Genomic DNA, 23027 nt, shown 5'->3' on the forward strand with positions numbered 1-23027 from the left:
ACACACAACATTTTTTTTCAATGAGAGCACGGGTCCCTCCTTTGGCTGTCAGCACTATGTTCAATGCCTGGCGATTTTGGAGGGCCATCTGTCGAATCGCCCCTGTTTCTTTGGCCAGGGTTTTTAAACTCTCTCTGGTTTTATTTGCCATTATTTTAACTACTGCTTGTAACCTCATGAGCCTTTTTGCAAGGTGTATTACTCCCCCAAGTGGGATAAGGGAACAGCCAATGGCCTTTTCCCAGGTCAAGGGGCTTATGTTATTTACATACCATTGGGCATCTGGTAAGTCCCTTCTTCTTTGCCTGAAATTACGGAGGCGTTCTTGTGGAAAGGACCCTAGCACTCGGAATTGTGGGAGGAGTCGGGCGGGATAACAGATACCTGATCAGTTAGCTGGTAACACAGTATAAGCTTTGGTCCCACAAACCCAATGATGGACTATTAAGGCTGGGAAGGGTCGGTTGCTCCCATTTGTCACATAGGTGCCTATAAAGGAGGAGTAATATCTTCCAAAGGGCACGGGGTAATTCTCCTTTCGAGGAGTGGTGTTATTTGCACGGCAGTGAAAGATTATTGTTTTTACTAAGATTACTGTAGGTGGAACATGAGACTGATTTTTCTGTTTGATCCCAAGTTGAGAAAAAATTCATATTTCCATACCCAGCCCACCACTCTTCAGTTTTGTTTGAATAATTCCATACACCATTGGCCACAATATGCTGAAGGCAACGGCTTTTTCCCAGATCCAGTCTTGTCCCATTACACACCCAACACCAATGACCTTTTCCTGCCACCACACTTATCCATTTAGATACATTTATTCCCACTGCTTTCAAAGTGTTGTTATTGTTCCATGTTTTGTCAAACGGGCAATGTCCTCCAGTGAGGTCTGGGGAATTGTGGGATTGCCAGGACAGGAATACTAGCTTGAGTGGGCTGGGATGTGGCTACAGACCCAGCAATTAGAAATATTAAGGGTCTGAGCAATCCACACTTGCTGCTGGATAAAACAATTGTCATTGTGGACTTCCCAGACCTTAAGACACCAGAACAGGCGCCACCAGAGGCGCATGTTGGAGGCAAGGCCCTTCTGGTTCTGACAACCTCAACTGAGGGAACCATAGTTACAGATTTACATCCAGCAGGTGCTAGGCTCACTACTGCTCCTTCTCGGGCCTTGCTTTAGGTTGTCGTCTGCTTCTGGCAACCCTTACGAGGACGTAGATTGTAAGGTATTGCAGGCTGTTTCTCTACGTCTTCTTCCGGATTCAAAATTGACTCTGCGCGGTTCTGAGGTGGTGATCAGTTCTCCGGGGAGGGTGTCTTCTTACACTGCGAAGCATGTATCCATGCTGCAATGCCAGATAGTTTAACAGCTGTCTGGGTAGTAAGCAGTACCTGATGAGGACCCTTCCACCGGGGTTCCAAGGCGTGTTTTCGATGATGGTGCCGTACGTAGACCCAGTCACCTGGCTCAAGGTCATGGCAAGCGTCACAGGTGGGTTCCGTCGGCCAGGCGGCTCAAACCTGTGAATGGAAGTGACTTACGGCTTGCATTAGTCCCTTGCAATATTGAAGGAGCGTACTGTGAGTCAAGTTCAAGTCTGGGACTGGAGTAATGGTAGCCATAGCTCGCATAGGGCGTCCCATAACAATTTCAAAGGGACTCAATTTATGCCTTTGGCATGGAGTGGATCGCATTTCCATAAGGGCCAGTGGTAGGGCTGCTGGCCAGCTTAACCCTGTAGAGTCACAAATTTTAGCAAGCTTATTCTTAAGTACACCATTTCGCCTTTCCACAGCACCTGCGCTCTGTGGGTGGTAGGGACAGTGCAGCAGGTGTGTGATATGTAACACATGATCCAGGTGTTGAACAAGTTGTCCGGTAAAATGTGTACCCCGATCACTGGACAGAGTGGCAGGAATTCCCTTGGCAGGCATAATGATTTAACAAACATTTAGCAACAGACAGTGAGTCAGCCTTGCGACAAGGAAAGGCTTAAATCCAACCAGAAAATAAACATACCATAACCAAAATAAATTCCTATCGTTGACACTTAGGCATTTGTACAAAATCAAGTTGCCAATGCAAGAATGGTGCTTGGGGCAGGCCCCGGAACCCCTGAGCCACTTTTACAGGTTTACCAATATTGTGGCTTTGGCAAGTGGTACAGGCGGCACAGTGGTGGGCTGCAAAAGAGCTGAAATGGGGCGCCCACCATCCTGCCTTAGTTAGAGCAGAGACCATCCCCTCCTTTCCGACATGTGAAACACCGTGTAGCAGGTCGGCCAGCGATGGGTAGAGTGAAAAGGGGGCCACGAAGGCACCAGTAGGCGAACGCCAAAGGGAATCAGGATGTAGAGAGCAACCCTGGGCAACCTAGGAGTCTCTTTCGGCTTCTGGGGCAGTCTTGGAGCAGGGTGAGGTTAGTGAGGGACGGTGGTGGTATAGAAACAGAAAGGGAACCTAGAAACGCATCTGGGGAAGGTTCTATGGCAGCAGCATGTTTAGCAGAGGCGTCAGCAAATGCGTTACCCTTAGCAACATCAGTATCCACCATCGAGTGGCCAGGGCACTTAACAATAGCTAGGGCAGACGGAAGTAAAACTGCATACAGGAGAGCAGCGATGTAGGGGCCATTCTTAATAGGGGTACCGGCGGAGGTAAGGAAACCCCTAGCTTGCCAGAGGGTGCCAAAGTCATGTACAACCCCAAAAGCATAGCAGGAGTCAGTGTAAATAGTGTAAATAGTGGCAGAGCGTCCCTCTGCCAAAAAGCAGGCACGGGTGAGGGCGACTAATTCGGCGACTTGCGCTGAGGTTGCAGAAGGTAAAGGCGCAGCTTCTAGGGTCTCAGAGGTTTAACTGAGAACAACGCTTCACGGTAATATACCAAGCTGACAGCAGTAAAAGTTTATTGGTAAGGTGAGCGGAGGAGAGGTGGCCTGTTACATTGTAACAGCAGGGTTTCTACAGAGTGAGGGACCATGAGGGTAAGGGGAGAGCGAAGGACAAGGGATTCGGACATTTTGACTAGGCGCACTGCGGCAGCCACAGCACGCAGGCAGGGGGGTAAGCCTTGGGCCACAGGGTCCAAAGTGGCAGAGAAATAAGCCACTGGACGGTTCTTGTCTCCGTGCACCTGAATGAGAACTCTAAGTGCACACCCAGATTGTTCGTGGCAGAAAAGGTTAAAAGGCTTAGAGTAGTCAGGCAGCCCTAATGCGGGGGCAGAAGCCAAACCTTGTTTGAGGGAAACAAAGGCAGAGTCTGCTTCAGAGGGCCATGGCATGGGGTCAGGCACAGAGTCGAGTGAGTTCCTGGAGGGGTTTTGCAAGGGAGGCATATTGGGGAAATCATTGCCTGCGAAATCCAGCCATGCCCAAAATCTTTCGGACCTGGCGTGGGGAGTGGGGTCGGGGAAAGCTAAGGATAGCCTGGATGCGGGCGGGAGAAAGTGTACGGGAACCCTGGGAGAGGAGAAAACCAAGGTATGTGACAGAGGCTTGACAGAGCTGCAGTTTAGAGCGAGAAGCCTTGTGACATTTGGTTGCTAGGGCAGTAAGGAGCACTAAAGAATCAGTTTCTGAGGCAGACAACAAAGGGGAACAGAGGAGTAGATTATCTACACATTGGACTAGAGTGGACCCGGACGGGAAAACAAGGTCAGCTAGGTCTCAGGCTAGTGCCTGGGAAAAGTAAGACAGGCTTTCCGTATATTCCTGAGGGAGTGTAGTCCATGTGTATTGTTGTTCCTTGTAAGAAAAGGCAAAGAGGTACTGGGAGTCAGGGTGAACCGGAACAGAAAAGGAAGCAGAACACAAATTAACAGTAAAATGAGTTGCATTTGGGATAGAAGCCAGAATCATTGCTGGGTTAGGGACAACAGGAAAAGCGGGTATGACAATACGATTAATGGCTCGAAGGTCCTGAACAAATCACCATGTTTTGCCATCAGCTTTTTGAACTGGGAGGATAGGGGTGTTACAGGGACTGGAGCAGGGAATAATAATGCCTTGCTCCCGCAGGGTAGTCATGACCGGAGCAATGCCAGCCTCTGCTTTGGGGTTTAAAGGGTATTAAGACAGGCAAGGCAGGGGTTTGGAGGAGTCAAAAGTAATGCAGACGGGGTTAGTATTTAAGCGGCCTACCTCAGAGGGATGGGTTGGCCACAGAGAGGATGGGACCTGTGAAATTAGGTGTTCAAGGGACGGGACCAATGGGCAACAAGGGACCAGGGTGGAAAGGGGGATTTCAGACAGCAGGGAGGCCACAGAATCACTCAGAGAGAACTGGGGAATTTGTAAATAGACCCCATCCAGGGAACAGTAGATGGTGCAGCCAAGTTTACATAACAGATCCCGACCCAAAAGGTTTACCGGAGTGGAATCAGAGAGAAGGAAGGCATGATCTGCAGATAGGGGACCAACCTGGACCAGTAGAGGTTCTGAAAGGGGATAAGGGGTTGGGATGCCTGAAATGCCCTCAGCGGACATGTTTTTTCCGGAGCGGGGAACCGCATGCAGGTCGGTACTACGAACTGCAGATAGCGAAGCTCCCGTATCGACAAGGAAAGGGAGAGACAAATCATTGATAGTTAACACACACTCACCTGTGGGAGTGAGAGGTAGTAAAGGAGCTAAAATTTCCTGAGGTTCCCTGGCGTCCCGTCATTGCTGTGGGACAAAGTAAAGCTGGGGACTGACTGGCTGTGCCGACAGGGGGTCTAACTGGTTATTTACAGAGCTATCAGGCCGGCTCGGACATTCGTTCTTCCAATATCCGGGCTGCTTACAGTAATTACAAACATCCCCATAACCCAAAAATCCAGTTCCACGGCCCCTCCCTCGACCCCATCCCCGGTATTTTCCCCGTCCCTGGTACTGTTTACCCTGCCCTGAATAATGCTCTATTTGCAGGGCCATTAACTGTTGGGCTGATTGATCCTCCCTTCCTTTTAAAGTACATCGGCAGTGCTCTGCCACTGTTTGCAATTTGTCCATGGTTTTGGTCTTCCACCCAACACTTATTTGTTTTAGCGTATTGCCAACAGCAGGTAGGAGGCCATTAACAAACGCATTAGCTAGGGCACCCTGTTCGTTTTTATCCAGTTGCTGTATACCAGAATGTTGCAGAAAAATGTCAGTTAACCGGGAGCGATAGTTGCCCGGGTTTTCTCCCTGTTGTTGCTTACAGCTGTTTATGGCCGTCCAGTTGCTTTTAAGAGTCCATACCCGAGGGATGGCTTCAAATAGATTTTTAGCTTGCTCCTTTAACTTTTTTCGGTATTCAGCATTAGGACCGGTGTCTGGTAAAGTAGAGTGACGGTTAGTGGTGAGCCAATTTGCTGCTGTGAGCCATTTTTCATGCTCACTAGGGGTAAGTAGTTTACACAGCTGCAGGAGGTCTGCCTCAGAGGGTTCATAGGTGTCACATACTAACAAAAATTCCTCTGCGAATTTGGTAGGATTTTCCCGGGGCTTTGGAAAGCCTTTTACAATTGAAAGAAGCTCTGTATGAGTCCAGGGTTTATAGCTCTAAGTGGGACCCCCATCTTGGTCCCTACTATGCAGGATTCGGAGGGGAGCCTGGATATTTTTAAGGCCCAAGTGCAAGCTTTTACGGGGCAGAGCAGGATCAGAGGAATATAAGATGAAATTTAATAGTGAAAAGTGTAAGGTGATGCATTTGGGGATGACTAATAACAATTTTAGTTACAAGATGGGGACGCATTGGTTAGAAGCAACGGAAGAGGAGAAGGACCTAGGGGTTCTTGTAGACCGCAGGATGACTATAAGTCGACAATGTGACGTGGTGGTGAAAAAAGCCAATGCTGTCTTGGGATGCATTAGGCGAGGTATATCTAGTAGGGATAAGGAGGTCCTGCTTCCGTTGTACAAGGCGCTGGTGAGACCTCATTTGGAGTACTGTGTGCAGTTCTGGTCTCCCATGTTTAAAAAAGATGAACTCAAACTGGAACGGGTGCAGAGAAGGGCCACTAGGATGATCAGAGGAATGGAAAAGCTGTCGTACGAAAGGAGACTAGAGGAGCTTGGGTTGTTTAGTCTGACAAAGCGAAGGCTGAGAGGGGATATGATTGCTATCTTTAAATATATTAGAGGGATTAATACAAGGGAGGGAGAAGAGTTATTCCAGCTTAGTACTAACGTGGATACCAGAACGAATGGATACAAACTGGCCGTGGGGAAGTTCAGACTTGAAATTAGACGAAGGTTTCTGACCGTCAGAGGGGTGAAATATTGGAACGGCCTACCGAGGGAAACGGTGGGGGCGACGGACCTGTCTGGTTTTAAGATAAAGTTAGATAAGTTTATGGAGGGAATGGTTTAATGGTAAAACATAGTAGTCAAGGAAAGCCAAGCAATGGTGGGTAAATAGTATAATGGCTAACGGGGTCGGGCTGGAGACTCTTGCCTATATGCTCGGGGTCTTACTGATCGCCACATTTGGGGTCGGGAAGGAATTTTCCTCCAGGGCAGATTGGCTGAGCCTCTGGAGGCTTTTCGCCTTCCTCCGCAGCATGGGGCAGGGATCTCTAGCAGGAGGGTCTCTGCCGATTGAAGTCACTAAAAACAGGATTGGGGACTTCAACAGCGGAGTCCAGGGAAGGGGTAGGGACGGTTTTATGGCCTGCAGCATGCAGGGGGTCAGACCAGATGATCATAATGGTCCCTTCTGACCTTAAAGTCTATGAGTCTATGAATGGGCCTGGGTGGTATCAGACTATCTGGACGGGTCTGAACTGGATATCTCTGGAAATTGTTCCTGAGTCAGGTAATCTGGTGACGGTCTATTGATCCGACGCAAGGCTGCCAAGCCAATTAATGCGTCTTCCTCATTATCGTCCCCAGAATCTAACAAGGAGTTTTCTTCATCTTTTTTCACAGAGAGGCAGGAGTATGAAGGGGTAAAGGGGAGCACTCGGTCTGGTGGTGGGAGAGGAGGTTTTCAATAAAGCTTTTAACTGATCATTTGAATCTTTGAGAGAGGTGAGTTTTGATTCTGTCCACCTACGATTTGCCTCTTCTCACCACTGCATGAAACAATCAACCTCCCCTCTGGCCAATTTAGTTTTAGATTGGCAGAGTTTGTCTTTTAAGACGTCCACTCGGTCCTTGTCCCATGATCCTAACAGTGGCCACTGAGTTTTGGGATCTCCCTGAGTTAGCCTAGACCATTTTTTCCAGAAATTTACAGGAGTCCGGACCCTTCCTAAAATACAGAAAATGAGCTGGTGTTCCTTTTAGGGAACTGTCCCAACTTAGACGTCTGGTTACCCATACAGGAGGACTTTATACACACACACACACACACACACACACACACACACACACACACACACACACACACACACATCACACAAGAAGGAAATTCGGGTCCATCAGAGCAATGCCCGGTGCAACACACAAAAGGAGCCCACAGGCTACTGCCTCAATTGCCCTTGCTTTCGCACCAAGGGTTTTACCCAAGGTGCGGCTGCGATTTGTGCAGATTTCACTCACTCAGACCGCGGGGACAGGAACCCCTTGGTCGGCCGATCCCCGGACGGAGACGGAACCCAGACTCAAACACTCCACAGGAGGACAGATAGACACAGAGACAGGACAGTCCTCAGTCCGGACAAAACAGAGAAATAATTACCTGACCAGATTCCTGATGTCAGATCCTGGGATCCCTAGCAGAACAGAGTGGGAACCAACAGGTTCGATGGCGTAAACCTCACTGTGGTTGTGCGCCCTTCCGTTCAGGAGGAGGACCACTCTGGCCACATACCCAGGTGCCGGCTACCACGGTTGTCCTACAAAAACAGGTTTCAGGGTAGCAGCCGTGTTAGTCTGTATCCTCAAAAAGAACAGGAGTACTTGTGGCACCTTAGAGACTAACAAATTTATTAGAGCATAAGCTTTCGTGGGCATCCGAAGAAGTGGGTTGTAGCCCACGAAAGCTTATGCTCTACAAAAACAGTCAGGAATCACACAGCCCCAGTGAAGACAGTTGTCATCTCGGTAGAACCTCCAAATTGTCAAAGTTAGAATCAGGACTCAGTTTTCTCAACACCTATTCTGTTTATTAGCACAGCACTCTAATACATTCAGATAATGTGAGCCCCATACAAGACCCAAAAATCTTATTTATACAGGTAAAAGAGCACGAACTAAACAAAGGGACAAAGAGTAAAATAGTAAAAAATACCTGAAGCACAATATGCGTATCCTGCTTCCCTACTAATGCTTATCGATCTAAGGCTAATGCTTCACCAATCACCCTTAAGTACAGAACTTATTCTACCTTAATGTTTGCCTTCCTGAGACCTGGATTGCAACATTTCTCACTTCTACTTAAAGGCACATACTGCATTCTTTAATTCATTCTATTTCTTTAATATAATTTATTTCACTTTCACAGTAAGCAGCAGGTCAAGAGGAGCAAGGCCCCTAGCTGATCCCTCCAGCACTTCTACCAGGAAGTTGTCCCCAACGCTCTTCAAAAACTTCCTGGATTGTATGTGCATTGCTGTATTGGTCTCCCAGCAGATGTCAGGGTGATTAAAGTCCACTATTAGAACCAGGGCCTGTGATCTGGAAACTTCAGTTAGTTGTTTGAAGAAAGCCTTGTCTACCTCATCCTTCTGATACAGTGGTCTATAGCACATGCCCACCAGAACATCACTCTTTCCTTTATGGTGCCCCTACATAAAAAGGGTATTAACCTTTCATTTGGCCTGCAAAGCTTCTGGGATGACCAGGCTGGAGAGACAGGTGCTGTTCTGTGCCTCCCAGCATCCATGATCACATTGGATACCCCACTCATTGCAGCATGAACCATCTTGGACAAACCTTTATTTGTTGAGGCTTCAAACCAGTGAATGAGTCTTCCTGCCCCCTGGCTGTCCCACCATACAGGAAACCAGTTCATGGCACTTTCCCTTGCACTTACAGTGACTCAGGGACCGAAACATTGCAGAGTCATTCCAAGCAATGATCAGCAGAAAATTTGCCCTGCTGCTTGCTCTAGAGGAAGACTTAGAAACAATGACCAACTATTTCAACACTAATGAATGAGGCAGCAATGGACATCCTTGGGAACATCATAAGAAGACAAAACCGTGGGTCACAAATGAAATACTACAAATGTGACATTAAAAGAGAACTTAAGAGAGACAAGAACAGCACTGAGGGAGCAGATAAATACAGCGCAATTGACAGAAAGATCAAGAAAAGAATGAAGGTGACCAAGGAGAGAGAGAGATTGAAAAACAATGCTCTAAAATTGAAGAGTGTATCAATAATAAAAATAGCAAACCAGCCATCCGGATTGTTAAAGATCTGACAAAGGAAAGATGGACTAAAGCTAACGCAATTCAAGGCAAGGAAGGGAACGGTCTTACAGAAGAAAGGGACATCCTCAATAGGTGGACAAACTACTGCTCTGATCTATACAGCCATCAGACAAATGGAGATCCTAGAGTCTTAGACAGCCCAGATTCGACAGAGGATGATGATTTTCCAATACTATGTGAAGAAGTGGAGACAGCTGTGAAATCACTCAAGAATGGAAAGGCTACAGGTATTGACAACAGCCCAGCCAAATTGATGAAATTCAGAGGAGAAATAATAATAGATGTACCTACCAAGATCTGCAACAAGATTCAGTAGACCGGTGAGTGGCCCTCCATGTGGACAAAGTCACTAATCATCACCCTGCCAAAGAAAACCAAACTGCAATTGTGTCAAAATTAACGGCTCATGAGCTTAATTAGCCATCCCAGCAAAGTGATGTTGAAGGTCATATTGAATAGATTGAAGCCGCAAGCGGAGAATATCATCACTGAAGAACAGGCTGGCTTTTGTGCTGGAAGAAGTACCACAGAACAGATTTTTCAACCTTCGTGTTCTACATGAGAAGTACTTACAACGCCAGCAGGACATCTACCATGTCTTTGTTGACGGGCAGAAACATGCTGGCTTCCTTTTTGGGAGGGATAGCTCAGTGGTTTGAGCCTTAGCTTGCTAAAGCCAGGGTTGTGAGTTCAATCCTTGAGGGGGCCATTTAGGGATTTGGGGATTGGTCCTGCTTTGAGCAGGGGGTTGGACTAGAGGATCTCCTGAGGTCCCTTCCAACCCTGATATTTTATGACTTCAAGAAGGTGTTTTGATAGAGTATGGCACGAAGCTCTCTAGGCAACCATGAAGAAGTACAATGTTGGTAATAAGCTTATTCTTACCATTAAACAACTGTATGCCAAGGCCAGCAGTGCAGTTCTCATCAGTGGCACAATAGGAGAGCGGTTTCGCATCACTGTTGAGTCCGGCAAGGCTGCCTTATTTCGCCCACACTGTTCAACGTCTACTTGGAGCGCATAATTACTGATGCCCTAGAAGATCTCACATGCACAATCAGCATGGGGAGGGTGGCGGCAAACCATCTCAAATCTTCAGTTCACTGATGACATTGATGGCCTGGCAGGCAGCGAAGATCAACTTGCCAACCTTGTGAAACAATTGGATGAAACCTCTCCAAAATATGGCATGGAAATCAGTGCAGAGAAAACCAAGCTGATGACAAACAAATGCGATGGGATAAGCTCACATATCCCTGTCAGTGGACGAGAGCTGGAGACAGTGAAACAGTTCAAGTATCTGGGGGCAATCATCACTGATGAAGGATTCAAGGCTGAAATTCGGGCAAGAACTGTGCAAACAGCAGCAGTGGCAAAGCTAAAGCCAATTTGGAGGAATAAGAACATCTCCCTGGAATCCAGACTGAAACTGCTGCACACATTGGTCATCTCCATTTTTCTGTATGTGTGCGAGACATAGACCCTTACAGCAGCACTTGAACAGAAAATACAGATCGTAGAGATGAGATTTCCGTAAAATCCTGGGCATCTCCTACTTTGACCATGTGACTAATGAAGAGGTCCACAACATCATCACCCAATGCGCTGGGTCATATGAAGACCTCCTGACCATGGAAAAGTGCAAGCTGAAGTGGTATGGCCATGTAACAAGATCTGGCCTATCCAAGATCATCCTCCAAGGGACAGTACAGGGGAAGAGAAAAAGAGGTAGACAGAAGAAGAGATGGATTGACAACATGAGTGGACAGGAATGGACTTCGCAGAGACTCCAGCACTGACACACAGTCATCAGGGGTGGAAACAATTGGCTGATTGCTCATCAGTGATGGTTCCCCAATGACCAATGCGATTATGGGAGTGGTGGTGGTGAAAGCAGTGACTCTGAGCTTCTTGGCTGTGAGCAGAGCTCTCCTTCCTCCCCAGGACTGCATGTTGAGCTAGGCTTGGCTTGGCTTGGATTCTCTTAGATCTAGGCTGAATAAACTAGGCTGTACAGTGCAGTTCTGCAAACGCTGAGGTTAGGTGGTGGCATGGGCAGCTCGGCCCGTTGGCCTAGGCACAGGACTTAGAGTTGAAAGACTAGATAGCTTTTCACAATTGTGCTGCTGACACATTGGACTTCTCTTTACTAGAGAGATCTAATGCTGTAGGAACTGTGGTCTCCATAGCATGCTTGTAAGGGACCATGTCCTCCAACTGGAGGACATGCATGCTAAGAACTAGTTCATTCTGCGGTATGTTCAGCCTGTATCCGTCTGGTGCCAGTATGGATGCAGACAAGCTTTTTGATTACGAAATTAGAACAATACAGAATTAACATGGCCCACATTGAGACCTATCAGCTAGTTTTTAACCCATTCAATGTAAATGTGGACTTTTCTTCAAGTGGGTGTGTTTCCAGTGGGGGGGGGGGGCACAGGAATCAGTTCTTGGCTTGGGCTACTTAACACTTTAACAGTGACCTGGTAGAAAACAATCACTGCTGAAAGTGTGCTGATGACCCAAAGATTGGGGAGTGGTAAATAAGGAGGAGGACAGGTCACTGATACAGAGGTCTGGATCACTCGGGAAGCTGGGCACAAGTAGTGTTTTAATACAACCAAATGTAAAGTCATACGCCTAGAAACAAAGAATGTAGGCCGTACTTACAGGATGGGGGGGGGGGGGACTCTTATCCTGAGAAGCAGTGACTCTGAAAGACTTGGGAGTCATGGGGGCCAGTCAGCTGAACACGAGCTCCCTTTGTCATGCTGTGGCAAAAAGCACTAATACAATCCTTGGATGCATAAACAGGAGAACACAGAGTAAGAGCAGGGTGGTTATTTTACTTCTGCATTTGGCACTGATGCAATTGCTGCCAGGATCTTCTTCCAGTGTCCACAGTTCAAGACAGATAGTGATAAATTGCAGGGGGTTAAGAGATGAGCCAGGAGAATGATTGAAGGATTGGAAAACCTGCCTTATAGTGGTAGACTCAAGGAGCTCGATCTGTTTTAACAAAGACAATTAAGGGGTAACTTGATCAGTCTAAGTACCTATATGGGGAACACACTTGACAACAGGGGGCTTGTCAGCCTAACAAAGGTATAATGAGCCACTGGCTGGAGACTGAAGCTGGACATGTTGGCTAGACATAAGGTACAAATTTTTGAGGGCAATTAACCAGTGGCACAACTTCCCAAAGGTTGTGGTGGATTCTCAGCACTGGCAGTTCTTTCAGTCGGATGTTTGAGAGATGCTATGATTCAAACAGGAACTGTTCAGGGAAAAATCTCTGGCCAGTGTTAGACAGGCAGTCAGACTGGATCGCAATGCTCCCTTCCGGCCCTGCGATCTAGGAAGCTGCAATAGTTCGCTGGGTCCCAGGTGGCCTTTCAAAACCTTCCAGAACCACCATTTCTGGGAGCGCTGCCAGGAGCTGTGGGGTGGCTAGCCAGAGAGCACTGTAACTGGAATTGTGTAGGACAGCTAGTTCAATGGTTCTCAACCAGGGATGCACATACTCCTAGGGGTACACAGAGGTCTTCCAGGGGGTACATCAACTCAACAGGCTACGTAAAAAGCACTAACGAAGTCAGTACAAATTAAATTTCATACAAAACTTGTTTATACTGCTCTATATAATATACACTGAAATGCAAGTACAATATTCTGTTCCGTTTGATTTATTTTATAATTATATGGTAAAAATGAGGGAGGAAGCAAATTTTCAATCATAGTGTGCCGTGACACTTTTATATTTTTAGATCTGATTTTGTAAGCAAGTTGTTTTTAAGCGAGGTGAAACTTGGGGGTAGGCAAGACGAATCAGACTCCTAAAAGAGGCAGTCGTTTGGGAAGGTTGAGAACCACTGACTTAGTGGTTGTGGAATGTCAAAGTGCAAGCTCTTTCTGTTCTCTCTGTACATCACCTCGCACAATGGGGTCCTGGTCCGTGACTGGGCTCTTATGTGCTACTGCAATACAAATAATTTAATAAAGTTTCTTAAATAGTCAGCGTAGCTAATGGGAATGCATTGAATGTACTGAAACAGTTCTATGCAACTGGCTTATTTCCCTCTGGCTGCGTGATGTTGAGCAGCTCAGTGAGAGCTTGTGCCTCAGTTTCCCAATTTGTATACTGGCTGATAACCTCTAACTGCTTGGTAAAGCACTCTGAGCTGTGGCTGGGAAGAAATAGGTGCTAGGTGACCTAGTCATTAGGTGGCCTGATATGTCCGTTTCTAATGCTGCAGTCTGAATCCCTGCTTGGAGTCTCACCTCAGCCTCTTGGCATTTCAGAGTTGCCCCCGTCAGAGTTCATGCAGGTGGTGGATTCCACCTGGCTGGTGCTCAACGTCTTGTCCAACGGCAGGTCCTCCACCAGCTCCCAGGCCATAGGAGTGACGAAGATTGCCAAGTCCGTCATTGCGCCACTGGCTGAGCACAACGTCTCGGTGCTGATGCTGTCTACCTACCAAACGGACTTCATCCTGGTGAGCCCCCCCCCTTATCCCCAGGCGGGAGTGTGGGTGGAGGACTCGAATTAGCCCTAAGGGGAGAGGTGGGAGAGCAACTACACAAGGAGTGTGACGGAGTAACCTTCATTAGGTGAATGGTGCAGGCTCTCCTATGGCAACAGTCTGATGAACGTATCCACCTCCAACACTGGGATGTGATTCAGAGGGTACTGGGTGCCATTCTAAGAACAGCAGAGGTCAGGCTACCCTCGCCATAGCAATATGAGACCCCCTAGAAGGGTTGTGCGTGAGATTTTTCCCTGCATGCTGTTCAGTTGAATGGGCAGTGAGCTAGGTGAGATGTGGGGTTAGAAGCTCACCTCTTCCTTCCTTGGGGGGGGTAGAGAAGAATGGCAAGGAGACAGCAGGCTTTCAGGGGGAGGTTAAGCTGAAGGGTGAGGTTTGAGGCCTGTTGCTCTCCCCAGGTGCGGGAGAAGGACCTGCCTGTGGTGATCCACACACTGGCCGGCGAGTTTGATATCTACAAGGAGGTGAAGGGAGAGTCCATTCCTGTTAACTGTGATGACATGAGCAACGGCTTCTTGAAACCCAAGCAAGGTGAGTCCAGGACCACCCCCCTGGGCTCTCACCCTGTCTGCCCTCTGCAGAATGGAGGAGGGGTTTGAATTAACAACTTCACTGTCCCCTGCAACAGAAAACTGCCTATTGTGTGCTGACCCTGCCAGCGTGAACAGTTCTGTTCTCTGGCTCCGGCCACTCCAGCTCAGATCAGTTACTGAATGGGTCAGACTGTGGTAAACCAGGGGGGTCCCCAGACACGCCTCGTGGGTATGAACCATTTGCAGTTCAACTTAACTGGCACCACTCAGCTTTGGCCCAGTGGCCCAGCCCCTCTGCTGTGATGGACAGGCCAAAACTCTGAGTGGCATTGTGACCCAGTGTGCCAGGTCACCTTGCCACTTGGCTTGGGGTCCTCTCAAACAGAGGGCCTAGCGCAAACTGCTTTCCTTCCCGCTCCCCACCCTCCACCTTGGGCAGTCCTGCTTCTGCCAGTGGTATGCACCAGGCATTACATGAATATGGCTGCGGGTGCCACTCTGGTAGACACCAGAAATGCTTGGGGATTCAGGGAGAGACTGGAGTCCAGCTAGGGGACAATCAGAAATGTGCTCTCACATGTATTAAGGTTCCATTTATAAATGGTTTATAGAGAGAATACAGGTTTTTAATAAATGGTGATTTTAGTCCAATCTGTCATGCCTTCTGCTGGTTTGCCTGTAACAATGTATAGCACATAATACTGCTATCTGTAACATCTGATCTATTAACCCATTCTAATCCACTTATAAATGGAGCGTTAATAGACCATGTGACCAAAGGTACATTTTTACTGATGGCCTAGAGTAGCAGTAGCGTAGTTCTGCCACTGGAGGGCATTAGTACCTCAAGTTTGAGTTCCTCCATTGAGCACCTGCTCTGCGCACAGAAGCGGCTGTCTGTGCAGGTGGCTTGAGCTGGCCTGGCCTGGCCTGACCCCTTGCACTGCCTACAGCATATGCTGCTCTGCTGATTTGTTTCTATTTGCTCCTTATCAATGTAGCTGTAGGAATTGAGCCCTGTTGATTTTTTCCTCTTCTACATCCAGATGTCAGTCTCTGTGCAGTACCTCCTGAAGGTGGCGCTGCTGTGCATCATTGCTCACATCTGTAGTGTCTAGTCTCCCCAGGGTAAGCTGGTCTGTCTGGCCAGGTACTGATCACACAGCTCCACCCTCCTGGAGGCTGACATGCTAGTCCCACAACTGGTTTGAGTTCATGAGAGCTGCTTAGTGCTGCCAGCTCAGACTCCCGCTATGCTGCTGCGCCATCAGCTTCATGACATGGCATTCATCGCCATGCATAAGAAGGGTGCTTCGTGCTCTGGCAGTCCGGGCTGTATGAGTGATTGTGTTTCCTCCCAGCTGCAAGCCCTACCGTGCACCCTGTGCAGAGTCCCCAGAACAGGTTCTGCATCCTGACCGTGGCTCCTGACACCCTGCCGGCCATTGCGACCATGCTCATAGATGTCCTGTTCTATTCACACAGGTAGGCAGCTGCGCGGGGCAGTGGGAGGAGACTGTGTTAGCCCCACCCCTTAGCATAGGCATTCTCAGTACTAAACTGCACTGCAGTGCAGGTGTGAGTACAGCTAGAAGTGGGGGGGGCAGCCTCTCACCTCAACACAGGCCCTGAAGAGACAGGTGGAGGGCTGGAGTGTGGCCAAAAACCTCCAGGTCCCTGAAAAATTTATGAACGACTAAAGAACCTTCAGGCACCCAAGGGCTCTGATGGGCAGGGGACCAAGGCCTTTGCAGGGGGTGCCCACAATGCCCTATGGGGGCATTAGGGGATACAGTGGTGATGTCAAGCCTGCCAGCACCTGGTTTGGATGGCACTTGGGACATTGCATGCAGCACTGGGGTTTAAAGAACCTTGCCAAAGGCAGAGATGGAGAAAGGCTCTTCCCACAGGACCGCATCCCCCAGCAGAGGGTGGGCTGGAGTTCAGCCTTAGCTCAGCTGGGCTGTTGGTGGGGGAGGGAAAGGGGGGGACCTTCCTGACCAGCAGGAGGTGGATCAGACAACAAGTGCTCAAGGTGAGGGGAGATGGCTTTGTAGATAGAGCAGCTGGGTCTGACCTGGCTTGTTTCAGGGGCTGGCCCAGAAGATCTGTTACTCACAGCACTGGGCTAGACATGGCATCACCAGCCAGCTGGTATTAGAGATGCCAACAAGGCACTTCACTGACTCCGAGTGAAGGCACCTCTTGGGGGGCTGCACCTCTGTAACTCTCCAGGAGCCAGCCATGAAATGGCTGCTGTGTTCTGCTGTGTGCTCCTGGGGCCCAGCCTGCCTCTGGGGCTAACCCCTCTGTCCCCTGTGTGTTTGCAGCCCTCCAAAGGAAGCTGCCCCAGGCAGTCAGGATCTCGACTCCATCAGGTTCTTCGCTTTCTCATTGATCGAGGGCTATATCTCTATCGTCATGGATGCAGAGACCCAGAAGAAGTACGTACCATTCATCCACCAGAAGATGGACCCAGTGTCCTTCACCCCATCTAAAGCTGCCCACATGCTCTGAAGATTTGGCCTTGGGATTGGGAGGCTGGTGTTCTGGAGGTGTCACGTTCCCTTTGGCTCCTGCCTGCTCCCGTTCTCCCCCTGCTGTGATGTTTGTGGGAGAGGTGTGGCGTTTCTCCTCCGAGCAGGGCCTCCTCTAGGAGCAGCTTCATGGGAGTCTGCCCTGGCTCATGCCAGCTAGTGGGGGAATGAGGAGCGATCTTAGGGCGGGAGTGACGTACTCCATTAAACACTTCTAGGTTCCCCAGTGACCTGCTGCTGACCAGCTCCTCTGGGGAGCTCTGGCGGATGGTGAGAATTGGCGGGCAGCCACTGGGCTTCGGTAAGTGGAACAGGATGTAAGCTCTCCTGCCCAGCGGATCAGCTGCCTTAGCGCAGCATTGAGCCCTCCCAGGCTGAGATGTTCAGTGCACTCCGGGGGGCGGGGCAGGCTGTTGTCCCCAGGGGATAGGTGTGCCCAGAGTGACCTGCCCAAAGTCACAGAAGCCAGTGGCAGAGCAGTCTTGAAGCCTGGGCTCCCCTGTTCCAGGTCAGTGCTGTAACCAGGGGACCATTCCTCCCATCACTAGCTGGGCCCCAGAGAGCAACAAAGCATGCTGGTACTGTGGCTGCTCAATGGGGAGGAGTGCAATGGCTGTGGGCTGCCTGGCCAGGAGCCAAGAGGCACTCATTTCATGGTGTCGTCATATCAAAGTTCATAGAAGATTAGGGTTGGAAGAGCCCTCAAGAGGTCATCTAGTTCAGCCCCCTGCTCAAACCCCATTTTAGGCATGGGTTTGCCAGCTCGGTCTTAAACAGCCCAGGGCTAGAGAGCCCCTTGTCTAGGGGGCAGGGGCACATGGGTGATAGGCCGAGGTTGTCCCTAGAGGCACTGGGCTGGTACCCACGCTGGCCCTTCTGTTCCCCTTCCTCAGATGAGTGTGGGATAGTGGCTCAGATCGCTGAGCCTCTGGCCGATGCAGACATATCTGCGTATTACATCAGCACCTTTAACTTCGACCATGCCCTGGTAAGTCGTCTCCCCTGCCCAGATCCCAGCATGCTGGAAATGAACCAGGCAAACAGATGCTGCTAATTGACCAGCTTTTCAGCCCCTTAACTGAGGAGTTCTGTCCCAGCCCCGGGGGGCGGGGGGAGCAGAGCTCCCTGCTGGGAACAGACATTCCAAGGGGATGAGGCCACCTGACTGCCTTGCTGTCTGAATAGGCCTCTTCCCATTGGCCTGCGGCTCAGTCTCCTAGCCCCGCATGGCTCCCTGGATGGTGGCATTTCAGCCTGGCTGCTCTGACACCAGCGCAGGGTTCAATGCTCCATTGTGTGGGGCCTGCTTGGGGTGGGAGGCACAGGAATGCATCTCATCCGAAGAATGAACCTCCCTGGCTCTGGCTCCGGCTCCCACTCCCTGGCATTAGTGCCAAGCCAGGGCTGCAGCATGAGAAATGCTGGTACCAGGAATGTGTAGGGAAGTGGGAGGGACCCCAGGTGGGTCCAGGAGGACGTCTGTTGCTGAACTGTTGGCTGTCAGTGCCTGCCCCACAAAGGCTGGGGGAAAAGGGGTGCTGTGAGGATTGTGGGAGCCCTGCCCAGCTGCCACCTTGCCCCGAGGCTATGAAGCACCATTTCCATGTTGTGTGGAGAAGGCAGGGGATAACTAGCTTGGTCCTGATCTTGCTTTCCTTGCCAAGGGGAGGATAAATAGAGCTGGGGAGTTGGCTCTGATCCCACCTTGCAGTGGGAGTTGGCGATCCCTGTGGAGCTGCATGGGAACAGACTTCTGGGGTTCACCCAGTCCTCCCTCCAGTACAGTTGACAAGGGAGTGACTGGCCATGCAGTTCTGTCTCTGGTAACATAGCTCTGGCTTCCTCTCTCTGCTGCTAGGTCCCAGAGGAAGGCATTGACAGCATCATCGAGCTGCTCCAGAAGCGCCAGGAGAGCGGTAGATAGCTGGCATGGCAGCTCCCGTGCGCTCTGACACCTGTCCGGAAAGGCGACGGGGAGCTCAACACTGAGAGCAGGGCAGAGAACACTCCAGTCTCCTGTTTCTGATGGCTGGCTCCACATCAGCCTCTTGTTTGTCTTCAAGTTTCTGGGTGTGGCTTGCCTGGGGCGTGGCACGGCTCCAGCTGTGGCGCGAGCCCTGGGCTCCAGCTGGAGAGTCCTTGCGTTCTCCATGGGAGCGCCGGCTCTGACAGGCTCCCGGAGCGTCCCACTGGGGAACTGAGTGTTACCTGCCCCAGGGCTCCTTGTATCCTCAGACCCACCCCTCAGGGAGCAGAGTCCACCATGAACTGCTGTTGGGCAGACGTTGCCCATCCCTGGATAGTAACTCTCCCGGCTTGCAGTCAAGCCTGTCACATTGGTTTTTTCCTTTGACTGTCTTTGTAGCCAACTACCTAGTTGCACAGAGCCTCCAGTATTTAGTATTTCATTTGTGATGCCAGGTTTAGGCAGCAGTGGGGCTCTCTCCCTAGAGGCTGGCTGCTGGGCATCTCTGTGTATGTGGTAAGGGATAGGGAGTTTCTTCCCTTGACGTGTCAGGGGCAGTGGCTGGCTGCATGAGAAGAGGTGCTTGGCATTGGGTTGTCTAGCGGCTGAGTTGCCAAGGAAGAGGGTTGCTATGGTACAATCATTCCTGACACATGGTTAAGGGTGTGGGAGAAATGAGTTGCTTGGGATTGTGTGGTCTTGTAGCAGTGTTAACAGCCCTGCCAGGTGCTCAAGACAGGCGCTCAGCCTCTTGGACAGTCCTGGCTTAGTACAGTATTAAGAATTGCAGGTAACCTAAAGCATGTAAGAATGGCTCCTATTTGTAGCATGGCCCTCCCAAGGAAGGAGGAGCAGAGAGCGTGCTGGGAAATGTCGTCGTGTGACCCAACCCCCTCTGTGGCTGCCTAGCTGCACTCGGATACGATACTTTTATTGCTTTTATAAGCCCCCTCTCCTTAGGGCAGGGGAGCAGGGATTGATTGGCCCAGACGCCCATCTGATGGGCGGGATGGTGTCTGTGCCAGAATGGGGTGTGCTAGTCAGTTGAGTTTTTAGGATTTCCAGGGTACATGCAACTCCAGGTGGGGAAGGGAGGATGGTGGGAAATATACAAATCTCCTGGTTGTGAAGCTGAGAATTTCCCCAGATTGGCACAAGACAGTTGTGGAAGAAAAGCATGTCTGCGTTGTGTGGTGGAAGTGCCTGCATTGCAGCTGGAGTGCGCATTGGGATAGCTGGAGCTACCCTTGTGATGGATGCTGAGAGATCCAGGAGCCTGGTGTGTTTTTTTTTTTTTTCACATTCCCCTCAGATTGGAGTAGGAAAGCCACAACATTACCTACGGTTACAAGAGGAATCCAGGGAGGTGGAATTCCCTCTGTGTCTCCTGCACCCCTGTTTTCTGGGGCATTGTCATGGCAGTGGCTTTCAAGGGACCCCCTGCCGCCCCAGCCTCTGCCAAGACCTGCTGCTTCCCAGAGACGGGGGGTGGTCCTCCCAAAAGTGGTGAGGTTGTCCCTCCTGGGCGGCCAGGAAAGCTGCCTCTAGGTGAATGAGTAGCTTGTTACCATATAGATATCTTCCTTGTTTCTGCAAGGGAGTGGCTGTTAATCTCCAGTTCATCGCAAGGGCACTCTTCCCCTCAAAACGCATTCCCCTTTGAAGCACAGCTGTGCCTCTTACATGAGGGAACAGCTGCCAGCAGTGACTGGAAGAGATTCTCCCAGAGCCTGTTCTTGGATTTCAACCTACCGCTCAACTCTCTTCTGTGAGCCTTCAAGACAGAGCAAGCTGGGTTGGCAGCAGTAGCACTTCTCAGCCAGGATGAACACTCCCACCACGCTTAGCTTAGGAAAACCCCTGAGAAACTGCCATGGTCCACTGCCCAGTGTCCAAGCCAGGCCTGGGCTGCTGGAAGCACTCTCTAGATGGGGCATCCTGTATGCCACAGTGAAGAGTTTAGGGGTGGACTAGGCGTGATCAGGGAGGCCATGTGCAGGTTCTCAGAACAGCAGGGTGATGTGATGTAGGATCACCTTCTGGGAAAGGGCAACTGTCCTCCGCTGGCGACTCTTGTTCATCTGTTTAGTGTGCATAGGAAAGACCTCTGGCTGCTAGCCCAGTGGCTGACTGGTTCATCCTCAAGTGACTTTATCCCTGTTGAGTTTCTTGCCGATGCAGCAAAGCGCACACCAGTTTGTGCAGCAAAACCAGATTAAGGAAATCTTCTAGTTTTGCATAGTTTTTTTTAATGTCAATAAATCTCCCATTTTGAAGAACGTTTGGTGGCTGCTGCTGTGTATCTGCCAGGTGTTGGAGGGGAATAGCCCCTCTCATGCGCCGAGTGTCCAGCTTTGCAGTGTCAGAGCATAAACTTCAGGGGACACCGGCTTCCCTGAGGAGTGAGGCCCTGAACAAGGATGAAAGGGCACTTCACTGGTATTGCCTAGAGACAGATTTTTGGTCTCTGTAGTAAAGTTCTAACCCCTCCACTTCATTGCCAAAGGGAATGGGAACCTAGCTGTGGTGTTTCCAGCTGTAACTGAGTGGGAAGAAGGGGAAAGTAGGTAGCAGGGGTTTAGGGAAATGGTCTTTGGGCCAGCATCATTATGGATTCTCAACACATCAAGGAGGCAAGCTGGCCTTGGGGGCGGGGGGAGAGGCACACTGCAGCAACAGTTGCTCAGGAATTAAACAATCATCTGGGTGGGGGAGCCAAATACCGATAAGCCAGCTCTTCCTTTCCTAGGAAAGGAGAAGGGCAGCTGTCTAACTGGTAATCTCTCTCTATCTCTCAGCAAATCTGCTACAGCAAGCAACAAACGACAGGCCTGTAGTTCTTAAGAAGATCGTATTACCCAATTCCCTTGTTAGTAGGTTTCACTTCTACTGCAACTGCCCTGAGTTGCTCCTAAAGTGCTACTGGGTGCTGCAGTCTAGGGCCAGGCTAATTCGAAAGCCCTTGTGTTATGGTAGCACAGCCATTTGGGAAATTGGAAAAGCCCCAGCATCTCCTGGTGCAGGTGGTACAGAATAAGCAGTAGGACATTAAAACAGAACCAGAACATACTGGTTCTGGTGTCCTTACCAGGAGGGGAAGTCACTCTTCCTTTTAACTCCAAAATAGCTGCTGGGTCCTGCCAGGAATTCATAGTGGAGCAGAGACAACTGCAGCCCCAGTGGAACATGCTGACTGGGATGGCAATGGGTTCCTGGAATGGAGGTGTGTTCCTGTAGTGAGTGTGACAAGCACAGGGCCTAGCATATTTTTTGAACCATCTTCAGGCAGAGAACAGCAGTTCCATTCTGCAAAGGACTTTGGAACTTGGTGTCTAAATTGGAGCAAACCTGGAAATCTTAATTCTCCAAAGGAAAATTTAAAAATCATTTTGGGTCAATTGTACCATTTTCTTTCGGTTTTGACTGTTATAACATCACAAACTCTGTATCTAAATCTCTTTTTACTGAACTTCAAAATGGAAGTGTCTTTGTTCTGAAAATGTCCTAATGGGGCATTTGACATGGCTGGAACTTTTTGGTTTTCTTAAGTGAAATTTTGGCAAAACTGACTTGATTTCATGCAGCATTTTGACTTGTGCCTGAACTGCCTATTCTGCTGGACTAAGGCTCTGTCGAAGCTTCTCCCAACAGCTCTGCTGGATGCATTTGGTATAGTGGAGCTGAAAGACCATGAGCAGGTGCTAAGCTGCCTATGGCTTCTGGCTGATGTTGGGGGAAACAGGGGAAAGCCATCAGAGCTCAGCGGCTCTGGGCAGGGGAGATGCCAGCAAGAGGAGGATGCTGGGGAGGACAGATGAGGTGCCCTGATTCTGCCATGCGGAGCTGTTGGTAGATGTCTGAATGATCAGCGCCAGGAGGGATGGGTTGGGAGGGTAGGTCAGGTAACGTTCCATGAAAAGTCTTCCTGCAAACCAGCGTGGGGAGCTAATCCCCATCCTTCTAAAGAGCCCTGCTCCTTCTGCAGCCCATGACACTGACTGACCTAGAGCACTTTCCTCCAGCCAGGGCTGGATTAACTCTCCTGTGGGCTGGGGGCTATTCGATTTTGTGGGGCCCCTG

General features: G+C 49.8%; 1 protein-coding gene across 8 annotated transcripts in view; it reads left to right on the top strand.

Moving 5' to 3' along the window:
- Positions 1-22416, top strand: part of CASTOR1 (cytosolic arginine sensor for mTORC1 subunit 1) — a 53224-nt gene extending 30808 nt beyond the window's left edge. For 3 of the 8 annotated variants that reach the window (XM_065568419.1, XM_042856053.2, XM_005278803.4), the window contains 7 exons: positions 13667-13860; positions 14310-14442; positions 15806-15929; positions 16775-16888; positions 17200-17282; positions 17875-17969; positions 18840-21226. In XM_065568419.1, coding sequence (XP_065424491.1) covers positions 13667-13860; positions 14310-14442; positions 15806-15929; positions 16775-16888; positions 17200-17282; positions 17875-17969; positions 18840-18905 — 809 coding nt within the window. In that variant the 3' untranslated portion in view covers positions 18906-21226. Of the gene's footprint in view, positions 1-13620; positions 13861-14309; positions 14443-15805; positions 15930-16774; positions 16889-17199; positions 17283-17874; positions 17970-18839 lie in introns of all 8 variants that reach the window. The other 5 variants (XM_065568417.1, XM_042856055.2, XM_042856056.2 and 2 more) reach the window with 3 other exon arrangements.
- The last annotated feature ends 611 nt before the right edge of the window (positions 22417-23027 follow it).

The sequence above is a fragment of the Chrysemys picta genome, chromosome 15 (genome assembly GCF_011386835.1).
Source record: "Chrysemys picta bellii isolate R12L10 chromosome 15, ASM1138683v2, whole genome shotgun sequence".
Classification (NCBI taxonomy): domain Eukaryota; kingdom Metazoa; phylum Chordata; order Testudines; family Emydidae; genus Chrysemys; species Chrysemys picta.